General features: G+C 44.9%; 1 protein-coding gene and 1 long non-coding RNA gene across 2 annotated transcripts in view; both read left to right on the top strand.

Moving 5' to 3' along the window:
- LOC126471553 (uncharacterized) overlaps positions 1-2,378 on the top strand; it is a 380,606-nt gene extending 378,228 nt beyond the window's left edge. The window contains exon 3 of the long non-coding RNA XR_007586335.1: positions 2,299-2,378. This is a non-coding gene — a long non-coding RNA (uncharacterized LOC126471553). The remainder of the gene's footprint in view (positions 1-2,298) is intronic.
- An 87-nt stretch (positions 2,379-2,465) lies between these two features.
- Positions 2,466-18,233, top strand: part of LOC126470696 (thrombospondin type-1 domain-containing protein 1-like) — a gene marked incomplete at both ends in the record, with an annotated part of 365,133 nt that continues 349,365 nt past the window's right edge. Inside the window, one exon of the mRNA XM_050098697.1 lies at positions 2,466-2,534. Within this exon, the coding sequence (XP_049954654.1) occupies positions 2,466-2,534 (69 nt within the window). The remainder of the gene's footprint in view (positions 2,535-18,233) is intronic.

Raw genomic sequence — 18,233 nt, 5'->3', positions numbered from 1 at the left:
CAGTACATCGATGTTGTCGCCAGTGGTCGGCGGAAGGTGCACGTGCCCGTCGACCTGGGACCGGACCGCAGCGACGCACGGATGCACGCCAAGACCGTAGGATCCTACGCAGTGCCGTAGGGGACCGCACCGCCACTTCCCAGCAAATTAGGGACACTGTTGCTTCTGGGGTATCGGCGAGGACCATTCGCAACCGTCTTCATGAAGCTGGGCTACGGTCCCGCACACCGTTAGGCCGTCTTCCGCTCACGCCCCAACATCGTGCAGCCCGCCTCCAGTGGTGTCGCGACAGGCGTGAATGGAGGGACGAATGGAGACGTGTCGTCTTCAGCGATGAGAGTCGCTTCTGCCTTGGTGCCAATGATGGTCGTATGCGTGTTTGGCGCCGTGCAGGTGAGCGCCACAATCAGGACTGCATACGACCGAGGCACACAGGGCCAACACCCGGCATCATGGTGTGGGGAGCGATCTCCTACACTGGCCGTACACCACTGGTGATCGTCGAGGGGACACTGAATAGTGCACGGTACATCCAAACCGTCATCGAACCCATCGTTCTACCATTCCTAGACCGGCAAGGGAACTTGCTGTTCCAACAGGACAATGCACGTCCGCATGTATCCCGTGCCACCCAACGTGCTCTAGAAGGTGTAAGTCAACTACCCTGGCCAGCAAGATCTCCGGATCTGTCCCCCATTGAGCATGTTTGGGACTGGATGAAGCGTCGTCTCACGCGGTCTGCACGTCCAGCACGAACGCTGGTCCAACTGAGGCGCCAGGTGGAAATGGCATGGCAAGCCGTTCCACAGGACTACATCCAGCATCTCTACGATCGTCTCCATGGAAGAATAGCAGCCTGCATTGCTGCGAAAGGTGGATATACACTGTACTAGTGCCCCCATTGTGCATGCTCTGTTGCCTGTGTCTATGTGCCTGTGGTTCTGTCAGTGTGATCATGTGATGTATCTGACCCCAGGAATGTGTCAATAAAGTTTCCCCTTCCTGGGACAATGAATTCACGGTGTTCTTATTTCAATTTCCAGGAGTGTATATGCAAACCAAATTTCAATGAATTATCTGGAATAGTTTTTTCAGAAAATTGTCTTCGATAGTAAAAAATGATATATCAAGGAAACCACTTTCAAAGAAAATGAGTTGAGTTTGAACTTAGAGATGATTATGAACAGCCTGATGCGTATGTTTTATCTTCTTCTGCCTCTAGCGTGTCCTCCAGCATTGTTTTGCATCTACCTGTCACAGATCTTTCAGCATCTTGCATTCTACAGTTGCCACAACGGCGAAGATGTAACACCACACTCTTCCCTAGAATAATCCCTAAATTTTCTAATTCCCAACACTTGGCAATATTTCCACAGCTGTATATGAGAACAGTATCATGTACACTTGCCTGCCCGGTTGGCCGTGCGGTCTAACGCACGGCTTTCCGCGCGGGAAAGAGCGCCTGGTCCCCGGCACGAATCCGCTCGGCGGATTTGTGTCGAAGTCCGGTGAACCGGCCAGTCAGTGGATGGTTTTTAGGCGGTTTTCCATCTGCCTCGGCGAATGCTGGCTGGTTCCCCTTATTCCGCCTCAGTTACACTATGTCGGCGATTGCTGCTCAAACAAATTCTCCCCGTACGCGTACACCACCATTACCCTACCAGGCAAACATAGGGGTTACACTCGTCTGGTGTGAGACGTTCCCTGGGGGATCCACCGGGGGCCGAACCGCACAGTAACCCTGGGTTCGGTGTGGGGCGGAGGAGGGGTGGACTGCGGTAGTCGTCGTGGGGTTGTGGACCACTGCGGCTGCGGCGGGGACGGAGCCTCTCCGTCGTTTTTATGTCACCGGTTAACATACAATACATACATACAATACCTATCCAAGGTGCACACATCGGATCACTATTAACTATGGCACCAACTAATAGAACCAAATTAAGGTAAGTAATAAGGAAACGTTGTACGTTAAATCTTACTGTCACAGCAAATCCGGGAGTGAGCTACAAGCACACGATGCTCAATAAAATAAATGTTCTAAAACAATTTCTCAGGAAAGTCCTTTGGAGAGTGTATGAACAAGACTCCAAAGAATCAAATTTTAAAAAATTCATTTTTTTGGAGACACTATCTCGTCTTGCTCCCCTATTAGATAACATGTGCTCGAGACCTTATTTTGCTGCTGGTCAAGTTTCTATGTGCGTCCCAGACAGAACCATATAACCTCTGCAGGATTTGCTCTGAAGCCGGATCGTGTTGTGAGTCGGTGTGGCTGGAGCCGTGTGTGGCGTGTTGCAGGCAGGGACATGTGCTGGGAGGTGCGGCCGCTGGCGGAGGAGGTGCGCGCGCTGTCCGGCGCGGTGCCGCTGCAGCTGGAGGGCGTGCCGGCGGGCGCGCAGCGGCTGCTGCTGCTGCGGGCCGGGCTGCGGCTGCACGCGGCGCGCATCAACGCCAGCCGCGCCACGCTGCCCTGCGCCGTGCTCGCCTACGGCGGCCGCTACACGCTGCGCCTCGACCCCCCGCAGCAGCTGCCGGTAACGTTTGCTTATCACTATAGTTCAATTCTTTTATCTTGGCGGTTCGCGCATGCCCACCCATTCGCGGAAGATTGCTGCGTTGCCAGTTGTACGCGCCAAGAGAAGCAGCGCCATAGCATAGTTCGCAAACTTACGTTTAGGGGGGAGCGCGCAGTTTATGAAGTAAAGCCAACACTGCGGCATTAACCCTTTCGCTGCTACAGAGACGTGCTCCCCACATTCCGCGATGTGCGTGATTTTGTCTTCATTGCATTGCTCGCCTGTGCAGACACAAGGTGTTTCGACTGCTTTGACACACTTTATCACCCGATTTCATAAAAACTATTTGGCCCAAAAATTTGATTTTTACACATCTTCTTGACTGATACCTTCCCCCATAAATGACTTAATTTTGATTCGATGTTCAATGTAGTTACTGTGCAGTATTAGATGTAGTAAACCATTGCACTAAATTTTGAAGAGTTTGCAGAGGTAAAAGTCCATAGCGTATAGTTTCCGTATGGTCGATTTTAGTTGCCACGAATAAAATTCATGAAGTAAGACACTTCGATATTGTTTTTAAATAAAGAAAATATTAGACACCAAACATGGTTTGAACTCAGGATCTGTCACTCAGCAGCCCTACACTCAATCCATTATGCTAACGCAGCTCGTCATTCAACGCAACTCCAGGAGGACTTTAAAATATCACGCAAAAAACCGACAAACACTGTTGGTATGGCTATGAATTACGTTTCGTCGAAGTACAATAGGAAATAACAATTACCGCTGTTCTTTATTGCGAAAAAGCGGTTAGTGGGAATGATACAAACACCTTTCCTTGCTATCGCCTGAATTAGGAGGCTTATTGCTTGTTTCGTTTAATTAATTAATAGGATATGAAGCAGTTGGTATAAAGAATGCTTTTTCCAAACTTTCTGCCGGCCGCGGTGGTCTCGCGGTTCTAGGCGCGCAGTCCGGAACCGTGCGACTGCTACGGTCGCAGGTTCGAATCCTGCCTCGGGCATGGATGTGTGTGATGTTCTTAGGTTAGTTAAGTTTAAGTAGTACTAAGTTCTAGGGGACTGATGACCACAGCAGTTGAGTCCCATAGTGCTCAGAGCCATTTGAACCATTTTTTTGAACCAAACTTTCTATAAAAGAAAGTCTGCTATCAAGACATTGCTTTTGTTCAATTACTTTATTTATGACTAAGCGTTTCTAAAACTGAAGAGACTGGTCCGTGCTCTGCACTGCAGTCGAGCTCTGTTCATTGGCTGTCTGTGTTCTGTGACGTCAGATACGCAGAACGAACCTAAACTCGGCCGCCGTCATAAATGACGCGCACTTTAGTCTCACGTTTCGCGTACTGCGGTCTCGTGGGGCATAGTCTACTCCTTCGTCTGTCACTCAAATGGTTCAAATGACTCTGAGCACTATGGGACTTAACATCTGTGGTCATCAGTCCCCTAGAACTTAGAACTACCTAAACCTAACTAACCTAAGGACATCACACACATACATGCCGAGGCAGGATTCGAACCTGCGATCGTAGCGGTCACGCGGTTTCAGACTGAAGCGCCTAGAACCGCACGGCCACACCAACCGGCGTCTGTCACTCACCTCGCAGAAAAAATCACTACAGAGGTCACTAGGGTGGACAGAGCTGAGACCACAGATGGAAGTACGAAACCAGGCCCTAACTAACGAGGAAAAAACGACATTTTCCAGAAACTTCGCTCAGTGGAAGAGGAGTCAAAATAAGCGAAAACGTGTCTCAGCTTATCCATAGATACTGAACTGTTTCTGAGAAAACGACGGTCAAAGTTTCCGACGTAATTTAGATGCCTTTTAGAGTGCTATAATGTCAGCTGAAACAGTGGCACTGTGGCTATCGTCGCAGCCTATCAGTTTTGCGTTCTGTGTTCGAAATCCGATTATTGTTTTCATTTATTTTACTTTATTTTTCATGTATCTACTCGTTTCAGTAGAAAGTTACTAGACGAATGTTTCTTGTCAAGTTAGGGGACAAAAGCGCGGAAATTTTACTGATTGTAAATTCAGATATGGGTTTCACAACGTCTTACATTTATTATATATGTATGTGTGGTATTTTCAGAGGTCACAGTTGTGGGGTGGCGGGTAAATAATCTAATGGTCGTTACTCCGCTATATCGTTATGAAAAGACACTTAAATTGTTCAAATGGCTCTAACCACTATGGGACTTAACACCTGAGGTCATCAGTCCACTAGACTTAGTACTACTTAAACCTAATTAACATAAGAACGTCACACACATCCATGCCCGAGGCAAGATTCGAACCTGCGACCGCAGCAGCAGCATGGTCCCGGACTGAAGTACCTAGAACCGATCGCCCACAGTGGACGGCACTTAAACTTGTCTGTGCGTGGCTTACACCTACCTTCGCCGTTTACAAGAGCCTGAAAACTATTTTTGCGGTAGCCAAAAAGCGATGGAGAAGATGATTGTAATTTTGCAGTCTGCAAGTCCACATTATTCTTAGTGCTCACTGAAACAAAATGTTCCTACTTGCTGTTTACTCAGTGGTATCAGGAACTATGACTATACATAAAAGTTTTTTGTTTTAACTGTGTGATATATTCTATAAAAGTTCACACACACAAAATTTAATAATGTCCCCAATAATAATAATATCCCTATTGGAACTGCACTGTTTACAGTTCAGAGGCGACCTCTACGGGAAGTTCCAAGTAAAATGGTGTATCACCCTTACTTCTAATCACAAAAAGTTAATTGCTCGCCTTAAAAGTGGAAAATAATTTCGCCACTTGCTACGCGGCTTTTGTCAACATAAAGGCGGCACGCAGACAGTTACTTCCGTGAAACCTAACCGAGCCAGGACGGTTTACAATCCTCGCTAGTTCACATCCTACTTTCAGCGAAAACGCCTTTAGGTCTGCTCTCCTCTGACGTCATCCGAGACACCACACACGCAGGCGTTTGACCGACGCGAACAGATTGATACGGTATCTCGGTACGATATCCCTCTTCTCACTGCCTCTGTGGCTGAATGTATGTAGTGACGCAGAGGACCGCCAAACGGAACATTACTGTCAATCGCCCTAGGCACACGTGGTAGTATCTAAATGGCCCTTTTCTCGGACACTTATTAATTAATAGCTATGTGGTTTAACAATTTACAAAAAAAATGTTCAAATGTGTGTGAAATCCTATGGGACCAAACTGCTGAGGTCATTGCTCCCTAGACTTACACACTACTTAAACTAACTCACGCTAAGAACAACACACACACACACACACACACACACACCCATGCCGCCGGCCGGGGTGGCCAAGCGGTTCTAGGCGCTACAGTCTGGAAACGCGCGACCGCTTCAGTCGCAGGTTCGAATCCTTAGTATGCCCTCGAGAATGCAAACACTAATAAAGGTCGTCGCTATTTAAGTTTTCCGTCGTTCCAAGAACAGATATAGTCTTCAGTAGCCATCCATGGCGCGGTTATCGATTTAGGCAGCGAGGAAGTTATGCTGGTACTGTCTTGTAGGCACATCATCAAGCTGGTCCACTAGTTTCTTACTGGGAGGATGCAGTGGGCGGAGCCTCTGAGCCGCGTCGCCTAATAAAGACCGGCGCCACGTGGCCGACAGACACCCTCACTCTCAAACATGTTGTTGCCAAGTCGAAAAATGGTGGGGAACCAGCGTCAGCTATACGCTTTGCCAAACTCGATATACCCAGTCCACAAGGTCTTGGTGTTGTTCTGTATTAGGCGCTGTTGTGCCTAGTTTTCGAGTATGCACCCGTCGTCTGGGGAAACTCGGCCGATACGAATAAAGATCTTCTACAGAGGGCGAAAAATGGCACTACCAATTTCGATTTGCAAATACCCTGGGATTTCCTGACGGCGGAACTCAATCAGATAACTTATCTCCAGAAGAGCCAGTGAATTTTAAGTGAAATGTAGGACGTCACAGCACCGACACACGTGGAAGCTAACACCACGTTGCAGTGCCACAACACTATCAGGTGGACTTATCTGCTGGCGTAAGAACATTCTTTCGTAACATACTAATGTACGTTTTTTTGGTGTGTTTCAGATAGATCAGAGGCAAGAGCGTCGTCAAAAGTGCCACAGGAATGTGTGACAGGTCCACTCTCGTTTCCTGTATACGTAAACGATCTGACGCATAAAGTGAGCGGCAATCTGTGATTGCTGATGATGCTGTAGTGTACCGGTAAGTGTCTTCGTTGAGTGTCAGCAGGAGGTTACACGGTGACTTAGACACAATTTCTATTTGGTGTGACGAATGGCAGCTTGCTCTAAATGAGTGAAAATGTAGGTGAATGCAATCCTGTAATGTTTGTATGTAGTACTAGAGGTGTACTGTGTGACGTAGTTACTTTGATTAAATACCTAGGCATAACAATGCAAATAGAGATATGAAATCGAAGCAGAAGTAAGATCGGTAGGAAATGAATGTTACATACAAACATTACAGGATTGCATTCACCTACATTTTCACTCATTTAGAGCAAGCTGCCATTCGTCACACCAAATAGAAATTGTGTCTAAGTCACTGTGTAACCTCCTGCTGACACTCAACGAAGACACTTACCGGTACACTACAGCATCATCAGCAGTCACAGATTGCCGCTCACTTTATGCGTCAGATCGTTTACGTATACAGGAAACGAGAGTGGACCTGTCACACATTCCTGTGGCACTTTTGACGACGCTCTTGCCTCTGATCTATCTGAAACACACCAAAAAAACGTACATTAGTGTGTTACGAAAGAATGTTCTTACGCCAGCAGATAAGTCCACCTGATAGTGTTGTGGCACTGCAACGTAGTGTTAGCTTCCACGTGTGTCGGTGCTGTGACGTCCTACATTTCACTTAAAATTCACTGGCTCTTCTGGAGATAAGTTATCTGATTGAGTTCCGCCGTCAGGAAATCCCAGGGTATTTGCAAATCGAAATTGGTAGTGCCATTTTTCGCCCTCTGTAGAAGATCTTTATTTGTATCGGCCGAGTTTCCCCAGACGACGGGTGCATACTTCAAAACCAGGCGCAACAGCGTCTAAAACAGAACAGCACCAAGGCCTTGTGGACTGGGTATATCGAGTTTGGCAAAGTGTATAGCTGACGCTGGTTCCCCACCATTTTTCGACTTGGCAACAACATGTTTGAGAGTGAGGGTGTCTGTCGGCCACGTGGCGCCGGTCTTCATTAGGTGACGCGGCTCAGAGGCTCCGCCCACTGCATCCTCCCAGTAAGAAACTAGTGGACCAACTTGATGATGTGCCTACAAGACAGTACCAGCATAACTTCCTCGCTGCCTAAATCGATAACCGCGCCATGGATGGCTACTGAAGTCTTTATCTGTTCTTGGAACGACGAAAAACTTAAATAGCGACGACCTTTATAAGTGTTTGCATTCTCGGGGGCATACTAGCGATTAGGTAAAAGAATACAAGAAATGTATTTGGAATTACGAATATAATCCGACACCAGCACAATGTATTGGTAACAATGAAAATTTGTGCCTGACCGGGAATCGAACCCGGATTTACGCGAGCGGTCGCCTCATCTGCCTCGGCCATCCGAGCACGCCTCCAGGACCGGTCCCAACTTCCATATATCACCATTTGACTACGTCCTATGCTTGCACAATTTCTGTGATTCCCGCACAAGGAGAGACTTATGATTGTTATCGCGGCCTTTTCTTGGTGTGAAATACTATACTGCTGTACCCGTGTTTTTATGATACGTGCGTGTCTGAAGGACATTGCGCCGGCCTCTGTGGCCGAGCGGTTCTAGGCGCTTCAGTCCGGAACCGCGCTGCTGCTCCGGTCGCAGGTTCGAATCCTGCCTCGGGCATGGATGTGTGTGATATCCGTAAGTTAGTTCGGTTTAAGTAGTTCTAAGTCTAGGGGACTGATGACCTCAGATGTTAAGTTCCATAATACTCAGAGCCATTTGAACCATTTTTTGATGGGCATTGCAGAGTACATCGTAAAAACACAGGCACCGCAATTTAGTAACGAATGGGTGCTGAAATGTTTGCTACTCAACTGGTGTCCATTCATTGCACTCATTTCAGCGAAGGCATTGACTGCTAGCCTCTATAGCTGAGGCCGTTACCATTCGCTGCTGTGGTGACGCACATCCCTGACGACACCTGTGCGACTGGTGATATTTGACCGGCGTAAGATGCGACACATGTCCATTTCTAATAGCGGATGATGCACCAGTTTCGTAGATAATTTTTCGTGACGTAAGAAATTGCGGATGATTTTAACTTCAAATGAGGACATTAAACATTATTGTTATTATTCGCCGGCCGAGGTGGCCGTGCGGTTCTAGGCGCTACAGTCTGGAACCGCGTGACCGCAACGGTCGCAGGTTCGAATCCTGCCTCGGGCATGGATGTGTGTGATGTCCTTAGGTTAGTTAGGTTTAAGTAGTTCTAAGGTCTAGGGGACTGACGACCTTAGAAGTTAAGTCCCATAGTGCTCAGAGCCATTTGAACCTTTTTTTTTGTCATTATTCAAGAGGACTAGTCTACGTATAACTTTCGAGTTTTACTCTTTTCATTCCATCACTTACAATACTACACTCTACATCCTAGCATCGCATTCATTTATATTAAACAGATGCGTTAAAGATAAAATGCACCTCCGGAAAAAAGTGCCTACGCGCGTGGGCGAAAATTTTACTAATGGACGACCAAACAACCCTCAGAGCGTACCAACAAACAAGACCATACAATGATTCCTGTTTTACTCTTTTGGTTTTACAGAGATCGATCCTAGCCATAGTTTTTGACGTGAAACTAGCATTCCAAGACATCCATAAAGATCAACTTGTCTCCCCTTCTGCACGGCGTAGTCTATAACTGCGACAGTTTCGTTTTTACGATTCCCCTCCATCCAGCCCCTCGTCAAACTTTAAACCAAGCAAAGTGTACATATGGTGTTTTATGGCGTCAGGTGCAACGCACTATACTGTACTGTTTTAGACGATAGAAAGCATTTAGTTCCTTTAAAAGGCAGTTAACAGACGAGCACTTCATAGTCAGTTAGAAGAGATGAGTTTTGTTTCTCAAAAAAGGAATGCCTGAGGGAGAAAGACGATTGTGTTGCACCTGATAAACCGTCACTTGCGTAAAATTGTGTTATTGTAATTCACATTCCCATCGTGAAATATAGAGATAGAAAAATGATAGGAGATATAATTCTAAGAATGGCACATGTGATGAGATGTATTCTGACTGGAGACAATCCCATTCTGGAAACCTAGAATCGGGAAGAGTCGTAATTTCCGTGAGTCAGATGAATGATAAGCTAATCAGAACAGAAGAGAGTAATGAAATCCTGAGGTCATTAGAATGAGTGCAATACAAATTCTGGATAAAATTAACCTTGGACTCCTTTCCCTCCCCTCTGTCCCCCCACACTCTACCTTCCCTTTCCCTCCCCACTTCTTTACCCTTCTATTCCCCTCCATTATCCTTCTCTCACAAGGAAACAGGCCATCCAGAGACCCTCTAAGCCAACACAAATATTGAGCTCTCCAAATAACAGCTCAGTATTTTGCTGTCACATCAGCTCATCCAATCACGTTTCTCAACTGCTTGCTAAGCAACTTCCCTTTCAACGAAATATGGCAATCAGAGAGCTTCTAAGCTGAGTGTGTGACACATACACTGCTAGTACAAAAAGTTTCTAGACTTTAAAAATAAAAATTGGAGAAAAGTTAAGATGATTTTAATGCTTCGGGTGTTGTTCAGAGTAACTACCCACTTGAGTATAATGAACGGAGCGTTCATACAACTATGTAAAACAGTCAGAAAAGTCATTTTTGGGATGTTGTTCAACTCGTGCGTCACATTGGCTTCAATGTCTGCTACATCGCCAAAGAATTTACCCGTCATGTGAATTCGTGCACTTAGTTGTAAGTTCATATTGACAACACCAGGTTTCGTCACCCATGATGATTTTTTCCAGAAAAGAATTGTCCTCATCTTGCATTTCAGTTAAGTTGTGGGGCGTTCACGCGTCATTGTTTTTGTTCGGGAATCAATGTCTGCAGGACAAACCTTACACACATTTTTCTCTGCTTCAAAATATTCTGTAGAGTTTCCTGAACACTTGATTTAGAGATACTGCTGCATTGTGATTTGCAACCCATCAACGTAGTCACAGAACGGTCGCACGTCCACTGCTTAACATTCAAATGCACATAATGCACATCTGTTGTTTACAACTGTTAGTGTAGGGTGCCACTGTAGTTTCTTCGGTGATGTCACTTGTACGTTAGCAATAAAATCAGTCTCGGAACTTTTTCGACGGACTTCCATTAACCCCTCAGTATTTTACTGTCATAAAAATGGAAGAGCCAGAGAGCCTCCTATGGTAAATATTGGTGGGACATAACATCATTCTTGCTCAGTGTGTATAATCTAGGCAAAGGTACACATGCATGAGGAAGATAGAATATTCTGTCTGCCATACAAGTTAAAACAGGCATGATAGGTATAGATTGCTAAGATATGTAGATCAGTATTTTCATAATCAGAAAGTGTTCTATCCCTCGAATGGTTCCGAGAATCATCAGAAATGTCATGCCCGTCTCAGTGCCTACGGCGGTGCTCGCACTGCAATTAATGCAAATACACGCACATGTTCTGAAATCTGGATCGAAAATTACATACTTAGTATGCACTATAAGGTAAGTTTCTGTCAGAAAAGATGCCAAGAAGACGGTCCAGATAGAAAGTAAGTAACTTTTGACACCTTTGCTCTGCGAAGAATACGTGTTGCCTAGAAAGGCTAGTAGTGTAGTCAGCTTTCCTAACGAATATATGTCTCCACTTTTCCTCAAATGCCAACAGATATCTGTACGGTCAATCCTTTAATGATGACAGTTCTCGCAAAAACTTAGAACTTAGATTTTCTCTGTATTTAAAACAGATAACAGTATTTCTTGCTGCGACTTAGTTTGTTGACACAATATCGCAATGCTTCTGTGAGAGAGACACTACTGAGTATCATGATGTACGCACGGGCTGTCACTCGTTGACACCGAACACCTTATTAAATTAAACTGAATACTAAATTACGTTTAAAACCAGTGGCAGGCATAAAACGTCATCCGAAATTGTACTGAATGCTTTCTCAGAAAATTATTTTGAACAATTAGTTCATGAGCCCACTCGAAGCGTAAATGGTTACGAAAGCATACTTGACCTTTCAACAACAAATAATCCTGGACAAATAGTGAGTGTTGTGACGGATACAGGGATTAGCGACCACAAGGCAGTTGCTGCTAGGCTGAATACCGTAACGCCTAAAACCATCAAAAAGAAACGCAAAGTATACCTATTTAAAAAAAGCTGATAAAAATGCTCTCAACTCCGTTTTAAGAGACAGTCTTCACTCCTTTCGATCTGATCATGTAACTGTAGAAAAGATGTGGAATATTTTCAAAGAGATAGTATCGACAACAATTGAGAGATATATGCCACATAAACTAATAAGTGATGGTACTGATCCCCCATGGCACACAAACGGGTCAGATCGTTGTTGCAGAAGCAACGAAGAAAGCATGCCAAATTTAAAAGAACGCAAAATCCCTAAGATTGGCAAAGTTTTACAGATGTTCGAAATATTGCGCGTACTTCAATGCGAGTTGCTTTTAATAATTTCCACAACTAAATTTTTGCTCGAAATCTGGCAGAAAACCCAAAGAGATTCTGGTCATACATAAAGCACACCAGTGGAAAGACGCAATCAATACCACCGAGCGACGTAGCGCAGTTGTTAGACACTGGACTCGCATGCGGGAGGACGACGGTTCAATCCCGCGTCCGGCCATCCTGATTTAAGTTTTCCGTGATTTCCCTAAATCGCTCCAGGCAAATGCCGGGATGGTTCCTTTCAAAGGGCACGGCCGACTTCCATTCCCGTCCTTCCCTAATCCGATGAGACCGATGACCTCGCTGTCTCGTCTCCTTCCCCAAAACAACCAACCAACCAATCAATACCTTCACTGCGCGAAAACAACAGTGAAGTCACTGATGACAGTGCCCCTAAAGCAAAGTTATTAAACACGGTTTTCGGAAACTCCTTCACCAAAGAAGACGAAGTAAATATTCCTGAATTCCAATCAAGAACAACTGCCAAAATGAGAAACATAGAAGTAGATGTCCTCGGGGTAACAAAGCAGTTTAAATCACTTAATAAAGGCAAGGCCTTGGGTCCAGATTATATACCAGTCAGGTCCTCTCAGAGTATGCTGATACAATAGCTCCATATTTAGCAATTATATACAACCGCTCGCTCACAGAAAGATCCGTACCTAAAGACTGGAAAATTGCTCAAGTCACACCAATACCCAAAAAAGGGAAGTACAAGTAATCCGCTGAATTACAGGTCTATATCACTAACGTCGATTTGCAGTAGGGTTTTGGAACATATACTGTATTCGTACATTATGAATTACCTCGAAGAAAACGATTTATTGACACATATTCAGCACGGATTCAGAAAATATCGTTCTTGTGAAACACAATTAGCTCAGTGTCACAGACATGATATGTGAATTGGAGTGGCAATCATTAAAACAAAGGCGTTTTTCGTTGCGACGGGATCTTCTCATGAAATTTCAATCACCAGTTTTCTCATCCGATTGCGAAAACATTTTGTTGGCACCCACCTACATAGGGAGAAATGATCATCACGATAATATAAGAGAAATGAAGGCTCTCACAGAAAAATTTAAGTGCTCGTTTTTCCCGCGTGCCGTTCGAGAGTGGAACGGTAGAAAGACAGCTTGAAGGTGGTTCATTGAACCCTCTGCCAGGCAATTTATTTTGAATAGCAGAGTAATCACGTAGTTGTAGATGTAGATTATCTTCTTCCAACTGACGGCATCAAGATGTTCAGATGTGTGTGAATTTCTAAGGGACCAAACTGCTGCGACCATCGGTCCCTAGACTTACACACTACTTAAACCATCTTAAACTAACTTATGCTAAGAATAACACACACACACCCAAGCCCGAGGGAGGACTCGAACCTCCGGCGGGAGCGGCCGCGCAATCTGTGATACGACGCCTCTAACCACGCGGGACGGTACCAAGAGAGATGGTTACGAACTGGGTTTCAAAGTCCCGTCCGCCCTTCCCAAATTAGGTATCGGTGGCTCCTCCAGCTCGCTTAAAGCGAGTGCTTCTTCCTTTTTCAAAAAAAAAAAAAAAAAAAAAAAAAAAAAAAAAAAAAAAAAAAAAAAAAAAGAGAGAGAGAGAGAGAGAGAGAGAACGCAAACTGCACTGAACGAGCTATCATCACAGGCATCCTGTCTACAGCTAAAAATTTCACATAACGCGTTGAGGAAATAGGTGAGATTATACCTCATTATTTCTGAATGTTCCACGAATGTGCACGGAACATGCAGGTCACACTAATTACAAGACGCACGTCTCTTTTATTATAATTACAAGCACTTCCACTGCTCTACTGAGGCGACATTAGGGGGAGGTATTTAGAAGCGATAGCAGCTGAAAGTAAGGCTTTTCACTAATTCGATTAGCCGTAATGACCCCGTGTATCAGAAGGAGATTTAATACTGTATTTCTTGCATATAGATTCGACGTAATCATGGTCTTCGTAGTGCATTCTCACACGAATCGTTTCGACGGTTAGCATACGTTGATATGATGTATTCATATATACTATTCCATGTCGGCGCATAAATGTTTAAGACCGTGAGGAGCTCGCATAAGGCCTACAGCAGACCCTTTCACGGTATCAGACGACTGTGGCTGTGATTACATCACTCAACGCAATTTAGTGCTGGTAGCAACGCGCTCCTCTGCACGCAAACTCACTGCGATGTGAGCTGACCCCCTGACTAAGACATCTACTTCCAAAAGGAGATAGGAACGACATTATCGACCACTCCTAAATTTTAACTATTGTGAGCAGGGGAAATTTTTCTCTGGAAAATGCACGCAAGGGTTCCGTCACTGAGAACTGGGTGTACATTATACCAATTTACTCAATCTGAACACATGTCAGTGCCAACGATTCGTATCTGTTTGGCACTGTGACATCTTCGTCTGACAGCTACATAATTCACGCGATGCACTCGTAGCTCCTGCCTTCAATCTCTCTACCTCACGCCGAGCTAATTCATATCCAATAACCGTAAAACTTGAAAGAGCTACTGCCGAAAACAAAATTGTTTCAGCTATAAATGAATGAGCCTCTATGCAGCTATTGTCAGGTATAATGCACTTTTAAAACATCGATACTGATCTTAGTATTCCATGTTGTGGCAGGGTTATTTGGTTGAGAACTGCTAAACTAAAATACAACAAGGATCTCGGTTGTTGAGGAACAATGCTCTGTTCATATAGGAAGGAAGAGGAAGACATTTCCATTACATTTGTGAATTAGTTGTTCTTTATATTTTTACACACACTTAAGGAAGTTTCAGATAGAGTGCTTTTTGTAATCTAAGTATTTATACACGTATTTTTAATCGTAAGACAGACACAATAAGAGCGCAAGTGTAAAACCGTTAACTTCGTACTGTTATTTGCACAGTAGCCCAAGCTTTCGCATACGAAATTCTTCAGCAGTGGTCACAAACCTTCAGAAACCGTACAGTCCTCACGCTACCATTACTTGCATTCATCACACTCTATCCAATCATTATCAAAATAACATCAGCACTCAGGGCAAATGAATTTTTTTGCGGAGCTATGAGCAGTTTACTCTTTTCAAAAAGAGGTTTTTTCTGTTCTCATATTTTCTTAATCTCCTCTCCCCTTCGGTTTTCCTTTCAGTCCTTTGCCTTCTGTTTCTGTTCGAGAATATTCTTCACTGCATATGGGCGAAGGATTTCCAATTTTTGCGCTCTCCACTTTCTTCCGTCAACTGACGAGAATTTCGGTAGAGTGCATATTAGAAAGGAGCGTATGCGTTAGCTCGCTTACGGCACTGAATTCTAGATTTCCCATAGAAGTTCCTGGCTGGGTTTCTTCGCTAAACTACTGTCTCCATTCGTATTATTATAATCGATGATCTGGACTACAGTTTCATCACTTGCAATTATATTACAAGGAGAAAAATTCTCCATTGGATAAATATTACGACTGTATGAGCATATTTTCGTTACGTAAAATGTTTTTGCTTCCTACTCTCCTGCTGCCGTCCAGCAGCAAACCACCTCTGACAAAATTATATATATATATATATATATATATATATATATATATATATATATATATATATCATTTTGTCAGAGGTGGTTTGCTGCTGGACGGCAGCAGGAGATATTACTTTCGATCCTATCAAAAACTTTTTCTTTCCGGAATCCCAAGAACGAATAGAGGAGCATCACCAAACGTCTCGTCTTCATGTCGATACGCAGTGACACCACAGCCAGCCACTGGCAGTGTCCCTGAAAGTGCAACCAACACAGAAGAACGCACTATCCGTGCTTCTAGACGATGCGATTATTTCACACTTTGTTGTTAGAGCCGTGAGAAATGAACTCTGGCGCTAGCCAGAGATCTAGCAAGGAGACACAGTGGTCAGAACGCAGGATTCTTATTGAATGGACTGTAAGTACTCTTCCAGCTACTCTGATTCACTTTTCCAGCGGTTTACTCACTTCACTATGAATACTGGGATGGTTATTCTGACTCAGTTATTATTATCTCTGGGTCTAATGACTATCATGTCGACGGGTCACTAATCTTAATCTCCCTTCACGTGTTTTTCTGTTGTGAGAAAATATGATACCGTGGGAGTACTAAGATCCTTAGTCTGTTAACGAGTGATCCAATTATGAATACGTAGTTTGTATTCATCGTACCCGTTGTTTAAGGAATCGTCAATAGTGCGTGTGTAATATCAGAGCAGCAAAATTTTAGAACTATAGTTACTGAAAGGAATCACTGTACCTTGACACTTTGTAACGATGTCGAGATCGTATGATTATGTATACCATTTAGACCACATTCAAATATACATACACATCTTCAGAAAAACAGAACACCTTGAACGACAACAGGTAGGACGTTCATATTCACACGGCACGTACATTAGTATGTTCTGCAGAAATGATAAGCATTTGAAACATGTCGGCCCTCGGGTTAAAGGTCAACATTGATATCTCGGTGCAACACCATCTACCGCTAAAATGTGCCTGCGGCTCTCGTTGTCGCTATAAACCGAAAGAAGTGGATCAGTGTGACTGTAGAAGACGTTCAGGATGCCTAGCAGACGTATGCGCGAACCGTACCGGTGAGTTTGGATGAAAATGGTTCAAATGGCTCTGAGCACTATGGGACTTAACATCTGAGGTCATGAGTCCCCTAGAACCTAGAACTACTTAAACCTAACTTACCTAAGAACATCACACACATCCATGCCCGAGGCAGGATTCGAACCTGTGACCGTAGCAGGCGCGCGGTTCCGGATGACATGAGACAATGTGATGCATCCATGCAGGAAATTGCTACTCGTGTACGAAGAAGTGTTTCGGCAATGCAACAGATGTGCGCATAATGGTTCACGGAAGGCCATAGAACACGACGAGGTGGATCAGGCCGCACCACCCAGACCCGAGAAGATCGTCACGTTATCCGAATGGCATTGCAGGACAGATCTGCGTGTTCCTCGGCTCTGGCGCAACGGTGTAACTACCACGTTAGAGAGTCCGTCGCCGTTTATTACGGCGTGGGTTACGTGTGCGTCGTCCACTTCTCCGTCAACCTTTGACGAATGTGAAGAAACGTGACAGACACAGTGTTGTATGGAACGACGTGACTGGCGACAGGAATGGCATCAGATAGTGTTTTCGTACAAATCCAGGTTCTGTTTGTTTGAAAATGATGGTCGCATTTTGCTTCGCAGCCGGCAGGGGGAGCGGCATCACAGTGCCTGCATTCACAAAAGACATAAAGCGTCAACTCGAGGCCTTATGGTGTGGTGTGCCATTGGGTACAGCCACAAATCATAGTCCAGAGCACTGTGACCAGTGTGACCTAGGTGAACGATATCCTGCCATCCGTAGGCGCCGGCTGGGGTGGCCGAGCGGTTCTAGGCGCTGCAGTCTGGAACCGCGCGACCGCCACGGTCGGAGGTTCGAATCCTGCCTAGGGCATGGATGTGTGTGATGTCCTTAAGTTAGTTAGGTTTAAGTAGTTCTAAGTTCTAGGGGACTGATGACCTCAGAAGTTAAGTCCCATAGTGCTCAGAGCCATTTGAACCATTTGATCCATAGGCATACCCTTTCTGCACGACACCTCAGACGCCATTTTTCAGCGAGACAGTGTACGACCACATGTTGCTGCACGAATCTGTGCCTTCTTGATGTTACAGCATGTCAGCCTTTTGCCCTGGCCCGACAGATCACCAGATTTGTCGCCAATCGAAAATGTGTGAGATGTGGTGAAATGATGATTGCACCGATGTGACCCAATGCCAGCCACCACAGATGAACTTTGGAACCAGGTGAATGCAGTATGGATGGTTGCACCACAGGACACTATTCGCACCTTATACGCGTCAGTGCCATCACGCATGGAGCAAGTGATCAGATCCCATGGAGGACCCTGTGCCTACTAGGCAACAGGACACATGCCGAACTGAGATGACTGAAATGCTAATCATTTCTGCAGAACATACAAA

Source organism: Schistocerca serialis, chromosome 3 (assembly GCF_023864345.2).
Source record: "Schistocerca serialis cubense isolate TAMUIC-IGC-003099 chromosome 3, iqSchSeri2.2, whole genome shotgun sequence".
Lineage (NCBI taxonomy): Eukaryota > Metazoa > Arthropoda > Insecta > Orthoptera > Acrididae > Schistocerca > Schistocerca serialis.
This window is presented reverse-complemented; position numbering and strand designations above follow the sequence as displayed.